The sequence below is a fragment of the Pelmatolapia mariae genome, linkage group LG14 (assembly GCF_036321145.2).
Source record: "Pelmatolapia mariae isolate MD_Pm_ZW linkage group LG14, Pm_UMD_F_2, whole genome shotgun sequence".
Taxonomy (NCBI): domain Eukaryota; kingdom Metazoa; phylum Chordata; class Actinopteri; order Cichliformes; family Cichlidae; genus Pelmatolapia; species Pelmatolapia mariae.
In genome coordinates, this window is record NC_086239.1 from 39,930,794 (window position 1) to 39,940,144 (window position 9,351).

Consider the following 9,351-nt stretch of genomic DNA (forward strand, 5'->3'; position numbering starts at 1 on the left):
CTGTTTTCATGGATCTCTGGATGTTAAACTTAATTGTTACACCTGTTACACTTTTATTAAAGATGAAAGAATTTAGACAGTTTGTAACTCTCAGTGATGCCGCAGTGTTCATTTGACTTTGGGACCTGAAGGGATGGAGTTTAGGACCCAGATTACTCCGTGAGGCTCCTGACTACGGTAGCCATAATGCTCCAACAATCCATCAAGCGGTGCGGCTTCGTAGCTTACCAAAGTCGTACTAAAACATTTTTGACAGATTTCTGAGCGCCGTGTACCACATAAAATTGGTTCGAGGTCAGTAAGCACAACCAGAAGTCATACATAAGGCGCATCGGATTATAAGGTGCACTGTCGATTTTTGAGAAAATTAAATAATTCTAAGAGCGCCTTATGGTGCGAAAAATACAGTACTCGTGCTAATGCCTAATGCTGGGTGTTCCATTTAAGGAAATAAGAATGAATGTGTTCCTTGTAGAGATGCTTTTTAAAGAAACTTTATAGTGATTCACCAAACTGCAAACGCCTTCGACAGCATGTCAGACTTCAGATAACACGTCTTGCAGGAGTTTTTCAGACTGACGTATACCTTGCAGTCACAGTTTGATTTTTCTGCTGCATATCTGCGCTTAGGTCACAAGAGCAGCAGTCTAAGCAAAGCTGCCTAGAGCACCACCTCCTCCAGCTGAGAGACCAAAATACCTCACTCCCTGAAAACCTCCCACTCTTTTTTCATGTCATGGTCGTACTCTGCCTAAACATGCCAACTGTCCCATAAGCCTTTTATCCCTGATAGGTCTACTCCTTGACCATCACATTTCCCTTTACCTCCAGTGTTTACTGGTGGGGCTCTGCCATGATGTGTCCTAAACACCTAACAGCCATAGCCTCATTCAGCCACATCAGCAGTGGTGGTGTTGAATGTGGTCCATTCAGACTCTGTGTCCCTGGCCCCCATCAGAATAATGCTGCAAAAGTTCTGCAGGAGGTGAAGATCTCCACTCCACGGCCCTTCCCAGATCCTCCCAGCATACTTTCATTTTTCTTGGCTGTCTGGCATCCTCCTTAATCCACCTAATCCAGGTCAGAGACAGGTGAGTCGGCCATTGCATGTAATAAAAAAAATGACAAAATCAACCAATGTTCATTATAGACCAACAGCACAGAAGTCCAGTAACAGAACAACACTTGGCCTCCAGCAAGCCCTTCCTCCCCATCAACAAGTTTCACTGTTATTGCCAACATTAAAAACTGAGGTACCCCAACTGGACAACAGAGTTCCCAGACGGGATACTTTCCAGCACACAGGAACTCCAAGAAGCAAAAGATTTGGTGCATATGAGCAGGACCCAATTTCAAAGCAGCCGTCTATAATCTGAAACTCTGGGATGGTTCCAAGGTCCTGTTTCCACTTCAGAGTCTGAAACTACAGGTATTAGTTGTAGAAAAAAGTATGTTTGCACAAAAGAGGTTCATAAAGATCATATAAACCAAACCCCACAGAAGAGGGTCTTTATGATTTTCCTTTTCCAGCAGACGAAACCTTCACAGTCATTATTTTCTTTGCTCTGTTTTTGAAAATTCTCAGAAAGCCGTTACGGATTTCTTTGGTTCGTACTCCGTAGATGATAGGGTTGATTGTTGCTGGGAAAAGGATGTACATGAGTCCCATGGAATTGTTGATATCTGTTGGTATGGGGATGTTCAGGTTGTGAGAGAGGAAGGTGATGCTGCCCACCAGGTAAAAACACATCATAACAATGAGGTGAGTGCTGCAGGTGTGAAAAGCTTTCCTGCTGTCTTCACCGGCTGCTGCCGATTGCAAGACCACGCTCAGTATCTTCATATAGGAAAAGAAAATAATTGGTATGTCAACTCCTACAAAGCAGATGATGACAGCAAGGCCAGCTGCACTGCTCCGGCTTTTGCTGTCACACGCCAGGCTGACCAGCGCCATGTGGTCGCAGTAGCAGTGCTGGATTACGTTGGAACCACAGAACTGCAGAGAACCTGCCAAACCTACGAGCGTTGCCATGATGGAGACGCTGCGCACCAGCGTGAAGAGCACTAGCCTCACCAGCATGGAGGAGTTAATTATTTCATTGTAGCGCAGTGGCCGGCAGATGGCGACGTAGCGGTCCAGTGCCATTGCCAGCAACAGGGTCGACTCCACTGAGGACAGGAAATGAGTGAAGAACATTTGAGTCAAGCAGCCGACCAATGAAATCTCATTCCAGTTGAACAGAAAGCCAAGGAGCATGTTGGGGATGATGGTTGTCACAACCAGGATGTCAACAAAGCAGAGCGTGCAAATGAGGAGGTACATGGGGCTGTGCAGACTCTCCACGCTGCGGACGACGTACACCAGCAGTGAGTTTCCGAGCAGCACCAACAGGTAGGAGGTGCTAAATGGCAGCGCCAACAGCCGGCGGTGTTTCTGCAGCGAGGGAAACCCTCGTAACACAAATGTGCTATGGGAGAAGTTTCTGCTCAGCGGTGCCTCCAACATGGCTCTGGCTTCACCTGCACAGAGACGGCCACACAGAAACAGTCAGCAGTCGCCGAGAGGACACGGGGACTTACTCTTATCCAAATGTAGTTCTTGCCTGCTAAAATTTTCACTTCTTCCATACTCAATGAAACACGCAGTGAGCATATTTCATTTAAACTGGTGGTGGGCGCCTCACCGTGCAGTCTGCCTTTACCGACATGTGTGAAAGAATCGGCCGTGCTTAAATTCATTGAATTTGAGCGTGGTGCTGTAACTGTAGCTGTAAAACTGCATTATTTTTTCTTTTAAACAGGTTTTCTGGTAAATAATGACCAAAAAAAGGGATTTCGACATAAGTAGTTCATTGGTTCATCTGGAACTTTTGAAAATGCTGTATAAAATGTAAACGGAATACAAAGATTTTAAATCTCATAAACTCGTATTTTACTCACAATAGAACACAGAGGACATATACCTGATATCTGATCTGATGGCAGCAACACGTCTCAGAGAAGTTAGGATGAGGCAACAAAAGGCCGGAAAAGTAAGAAACAGTGAGAGGAACATTTGATAACTAATTGGCAACAGGTCAGTGACAGGCCTGCAAAAAACTGCAATTTCAGAATAATGTTCTTCAGTTCCAAATTGTCTTTGAAAGTCTCATCATGCACAGGGACAAGGCCGATAACTGTGACCTGTACATTAAAACATCAGTGCACGGGCTCAGGGACACTTCAAAAGAACCAGCGAGCAGCTCGGCGTGCAGGTTACTGCCACGTGTGACCACGATGGAGAAACAGCACCATGTCCTCTGGACCAAAGCTCCTTAAAACAGATCTGAGGTCAGACCCATCCAAACATGGAGGTCCTTAGACTGAAGAGGATGAAGCAGAGCCAGGACTGCTGAGCAGCTGGAATCCTCCATCAGACCATCACAGACTGATGTTAGAGAGCAAACATGGACCTGTCCTACTTTTACAGACGTGTTGCTGCCGTCACGTAAATAGAATAAAATATGGGTTTCTGAGATTTGCACATCGTTGCATTCTGTGTTTCTGTACATAGATGTGTGGGGCAACAGGAAACATGTATAATTTGAATTTTGTGTGATATTAATTGTAATATTTTTCCTCAAAGTTCATTAACTACATCATATTGTTTCAACCTTTTCCCCTGAAATTAGCAGCTGTTAGTTTTTCAACAAACCCTTAAGGTGACAGTTACCTTTATGGAAAATACGTATTTTCTACTTCTACCTCTATCAAGCCACCCAAGTAATCTGGATTATTATGCTGCTGTCGTCCCTGCTGGAAAAAGTCTGTCTCATGCAGAATAATTAGTCTCTGAAAGTCTTTAAAGCTCTGCTGCTCATCATTTCTAAAAGATGAACCAAGCAAGTAGTATAATGGTTTTCTACCATCACTCAGGTAAGTCATTCCAGATAAACCAGCAGAGTTCATGTGTCTGACTTCCGGATCCAGGAGAAACGGGAAAATCAGGCAAATAAAAACAATTCTTTGTCACATCTGTTTCATAATCTGTGTGGTTTTCAGAGTAAACACAGATTTTCACCTCAAATTAAACTAGTTTCTATTTGTAAATAACCGATTAAAAGTACTCGGAGTATTTTGAGAACTGTCTCAGTGTTTGGACTCTAACTAAAATATTTTTTAAATCAAAACACTGGTTTTAAAAAGCAAACAAAAGCGAGAAGAAGGAGAAAACAAGATCTTTCTTACCTGCAGCGCTGGTTTAACGTCAGGAAAAACTCGGTCTTTTCTCAGGTCATCTTATAGCCAATTGCTGATGTCCCACTGAAAGGCTGACCTCAAACACAGCACCGCTGTGATTGCCTCAAAGCAGCTTGTGGCGGTGTAAAGGTGCCTGAGCCCATCGGTCTCCGGAGGGTGTGGGTCTGTTAGGACAACGAGCAGAGACACGTGGGACAACCTGACGGTTTACGAAACTCTGAATTTGGTGATTTTTGCGCACACGCACTTCTGACGTGTTTTTCACTGAATACCAGATACAGGGTTTTTTTTAAAACTCCAGCGCAATGTCTGTTTTATAAGGCCGATACATATTCTGTGATAAACACTGAGTTAACAAACTTTAAGTGCTTCCTAATCACATTTTATGTTTGCTAGCGTGTGCAAAAATAAATAAATACTTAAATGTTATTCAGAAAGAAAATAAATATTATATAAGTGATTATATCTTTCCTCCCACGATGAAAAGCTGCAGCTTGATATTATTTCCTGCTCTGATGTTGAATTCAGAGGAGCGCAGATGTTTCCTCTGAGGTTTAAACCGTGAAATCTAATTTGTCTGCTGCTCCTTCCTTCAGGTATTTCATCCGTGTATTTGTTCCCATTTTCCTTTTGAAGCTAATTGGTCCCGAGGTCAGTACAACAGAATTTGGCTTCCTTTGAGAAGAACGCAGGGATTAATTACCGGGGCTGCTTAATTGGCTCTTTCTGTCACACTGCTGGGACTCTCAGAGCTGTGGCTCTAATCAACACCGGCCTGAACGCCATGTGATCACGCAGAGACCAAACATCAGAAAAATGAATAAGTTGACATATGAGCATAATGAAAGGCCGAAGATAGTTTGGGTAGATTTTGATAGCGTTAAGATGACTTTATTAAGACAAAACAATGATTTACCTGTTAGCATGCATCGAAAATCAATAACCAAATATAACTTTATTTGGTTAAACATAATATAAGTTTATTAAAAATGATAACAGCTTTACATCAAATGGTTTTTCTACCAGAACCTCAAACAACAACATGCGATATTTGATGTGATCTGATAGTACGGTGTGCATTTTAGGACATCCTCAGGTCTCAGGAAAAAAGCCTTCTAAGCCATCTTATGTTTAGTGAAATTAATGAGAATATTAATGTTCGCTGCTGTTTTTGGTTATATTTTTTACATCTTAGCACCATAGCTCAAAGATACAGAGACAATTAAGATCACTTCAACATGATAGTTTTGCTTAATAAGAAAATATATTTCTTTAGAATTTATATGAGTCACTCAGTCCTCTTGCTTTTGTAGTAGTACATTTATTAAGTGTTGCCCCCCCTGGTCTGACAGGTGCCTGGGAGGGGTGCAATCCTAGATCCCGCAGCTCAACAAGATATATAGAAAACCCACTACAACTGAAAACGTTCATTAGCATCACTACGGTACTTGAAACTCACTTTCCCTGCTAGCCAGTCCATTAGCCTAGCATGATCACGTTCACATCATGATCTCATTCTAAGCACAATACTTCAGCAGTACTTAACTTATAACGTTATACTTTCATTGACCAGTTCACAACAGTCTTATTGCTTCTACTGTGTTACCTATTAGTCATTTTGACGACTAGTAACCCACCTGTGTACTGAAATAAAGAGGCACAGATCATGAACTTGTTTACAGTTCAACTCCAGGATTTATTCTGCAGATTTGCCTCCAAGGGGGGTTCACGCTCCTCCTGAGCGCTATGCGCCACCTAGTGGTATTTTTAAGTAATGCCATGGAAGATGTAAAGTGTAGTGGGAAAATACTGAATCAGCAATGAGACATAACAAACACAAAAAAACACAACTAGGGTGTTCCCTTTTTTTTCTTGTATGAAGACAAGGGTCTCTCGGGTCTCTGCTCCTCCTTCCTCCCCTTGCCCTCATCCACCTGCTGGTCTCTGTGGAAGCTCCGCCACAGCCACCACCAAACAACTGAGTTATTTTTACACATCAGCCAGCATCTGGCCAATCCACCACCTTTCATTGTTTATACCGTTACAAAAAAACCCATCGGCCCATAAAAACGAAAAATCACCATCGGCACCGCCGGGCAAATGCTCGGTATGCCCAATGGTCAGTCCCGCTATGGTCGTGCCATCAGTTAACCCTTCGTGTGCCAGTTGTGGCACGCGTGCCCAGGGTTGCCGACCCCTGGTCTACACAGACAGCTATAACTAACATCTGAATCTGAGTCAGAAATCTGTCCACTGTGGAGCTTGAATTCTCTACGTGGCAGGAGTGCCGCAACATCTGCCAGTTTTATAACATCAGTTACTTGACTGGTTACCATGCGGGTTCTATCTGCCTTCACACTAACTACTGAGGGTGTTACAACAGAATCCGTTTCTGCAACCAGCTCACAGTCCTCATCTGCAGCCACCGGAGGTCGTTGCAGGTCAGTGATGAAGTCGTTGAATACTAGCAGGCGAGACATGCCTTGGTCCTCCTGACTTGCCAGCCGGTCACTTTTCAAAAAGTCCACAATGAAGTCATAGAGTTCCACCTCTGTTGCATCATCTCCTGGTAGGTCATCTTCCACCTCATCCTTGATGGTGTCTACAAGCTTGTACAGCACCTCTGTCTTAGCAGTGTTAATAAGCTCATGAAGCTTTCTCTGTATTCCTCGTCGCAGCTCTTGGAAAGCCGCCATTCTGGTACCTCAGATGGAGCAGGCATAGCACGTTGGTCCAGGACGTTAGTCTTAGTTTATTACTTTATGATTAGCTGCCATCAAGAGGAGGCACTAATCCCGGACAAGCCCCCACGATTGTTGCCCCCCCTGGTCTGACAGGTGCCTGGGAGGGATCCTAGACCCCGCAACTCAACAAGATATATAGAAAACACACTACAACTGAAAACGTTCATTAGCATCGCTGTTGTGCACCAGGACAGATTCACATGCAGACTGATGAATTCGGATTCCTTCACTTCATTTGAGCTGCAAATGATTAAGGTCGGCTCTTTGCAAACCTTTTATTGTATTTTAATCTACCTTTTTTTTTTTCAACTTTAATTTTTATTAGTTTTAGTTAACATTGAAAACGATACAGTGAAGAAAATTACAAACAAACGAACATACAAACAGTCTGGAGTTTACATTTCGTTTTCCACCTATCACATGCAAATTTCTTTTTATGTTGTGTTTTTGGTGCCACTTCGGAATGCTTTCCACTTCTTTTTCCATCTCTGAGATACCCTCTACATTCCTAATCCAATCTTGTTGAGTGGGAGGATCTGGGTGTGACCACTTCTTTGTGATTGCTTTTTTAGTTGCGGCTAGAATTATTTTTACTAGATATAAGTCCTCCTTTTGTACCTGTTCCTTTATGTTTCCAAGGTACATTACTTGACAGGTGTTTGGGGGTGCATAGCCCAGAATATTATCCATGGTCATTTTAAGGTGTTCCCAGTACTTTTTTATTTTTATGCACTTCCAGAATACATGCGAATGATCTGCTTCTGTTTCTCCACACAGTTTCCTGTGGACTTGAGATCTGTTTACTTTTAATTTCGGGTGTAATGAAAAAACGCATCAAATGTTTCCAGCAAAATTCCCTCCACAACGGCAAATTCATTGTGCTGTGTTGTATTTCACACATACTAACCCATTCCTTCTCCGTTATAGTTATGGCCAGTTCAGCTTCCCATTTCTTTTTAAGGTAAAAGGTTGTGTCCTGTCTATCTTCTAATGATCTGTAGAAGGTGGAAATTGCTTTGAATTGTTTATGTTCATAGCAGTTTTTTACTAGTCCAATAACACCCAATGGTTTTTCAAGCCAGTCAGTCTTTATTTGCTTTACGCAATAGTCCGTTACTTGCAGATATCTAAAAAAATCTCTATTTTCCAATTTGTATTTATTTTTCAGTTGTTGGAAACTCATTAATGTTTCTCCAAAAGAAACCAGCCCACTGAAGGAACAATGGGCTGTGAGGTCAGTTCCTTAATCATAATTATGCAAATTCCCATGACCATTGATCAACAATCACTGACCAAAACCCACTGATCAAAGAACACTGATCAATGGCCATGAGTACCATTCAAAGAGAGTTGGGGAATGGCTGCAATCACAGCATTGTAAGATGGCTGCGCCAAAGGTCCATCCCAAGGATCGGGTCCCCCGACACAAACAGAGTAACATAGTGTACGCTGTTAAGTGCAGGAGGATTGCCAGGATTTATACATCGGGGAAACCAAACAACCTCTGGCGAAGCGGATGGCACAACACAGAAGAGCTACCTCGTCAGGCCAGGACTCTGCAGTCTATTCACACCTACAGGCCAGTGGACACTCTTTCAATGATGAGGATGTACACATCCTGGACAGGGAGGAACGCTGGTCTGAGGGCGGAGTCAAGGAGGCCATTTACGTGAAAAGGGAAAGACCATCTCTGAATCGAGGAGGGGGCCTAAGGGTACATCTGTCACCATCTTACAATGCTGTGATTGCAGCCATTCCCCAACTCTCTGTGAATGGTACTCATGGCCATTGATCAGTGTTCTTTGATCAGTGGGTTTTGGTCAGTGGTTGTTGATCAATGGTCATGGGAATTTGCATAATTAAGATTAAGGAACTGACCTCACAGCCCATTGTTCCTTCAGTGGGCTGGTTTCAGTCATTATGCAAATGTACTGTTTATAAGATTTGGGGAATCCTGCAGTCAGCTGAGACTGAAGAAGTCACTTGGATGAGTGACGAAACGTTTCTCCCACAAAACGCTACGTCCAGATGAACAGATTCAACTTTTGGAGATTTACTTTCCTGGATGATTGAGAATGCATCAAGACGTCATTAATGTTTCATTTTTCATTAGAGTACAAGCTGCTGTAATCCCTTTTAACTCCCATCGTTTGAATGTTTGGTCCAATTGTCCCGGCTTAAATTTTTTATCATGTCTAAACCATCTCAGCAAAAATAATTGTTCTTTTAACTGATGTTTTTCTATTACTGTGTGCCATATGTCTAATGTAAATTTCACAATTTGATTAATCTACCGACCTCCTGGACCTGCCCGAGTCTTTCTAACTGAATTTAACGACCTCCTGTCATCCATAATTAAATTAGAGAA

At 42.7% G+C, this 9,351-nt stretch overlaps 1 protein-coding gene across 1 annotated transcript; it reads right to left on the minus strand.

Annotated features, from left to right (window-relative positions):
• Positions 1 to 1,510: 1,510 nt before the first annotated feature.
• or55e1 (odorant receptor, family 55, subfamily E, member 1) lies at positions 1,511 to 2,506 on the minus strand. Its single transcript, XM_063492632.1, has one exon. The coding sequence runs from the start codon at positions 2,504 to 2,506 to the stop codon at positions 1,511 to 1,513; it is 996 nt and encodes a 331-aa protein (XP_063348702.1).
• Positions 2,507 to 9,351: the final 6,845 nt, after the last annotated feature.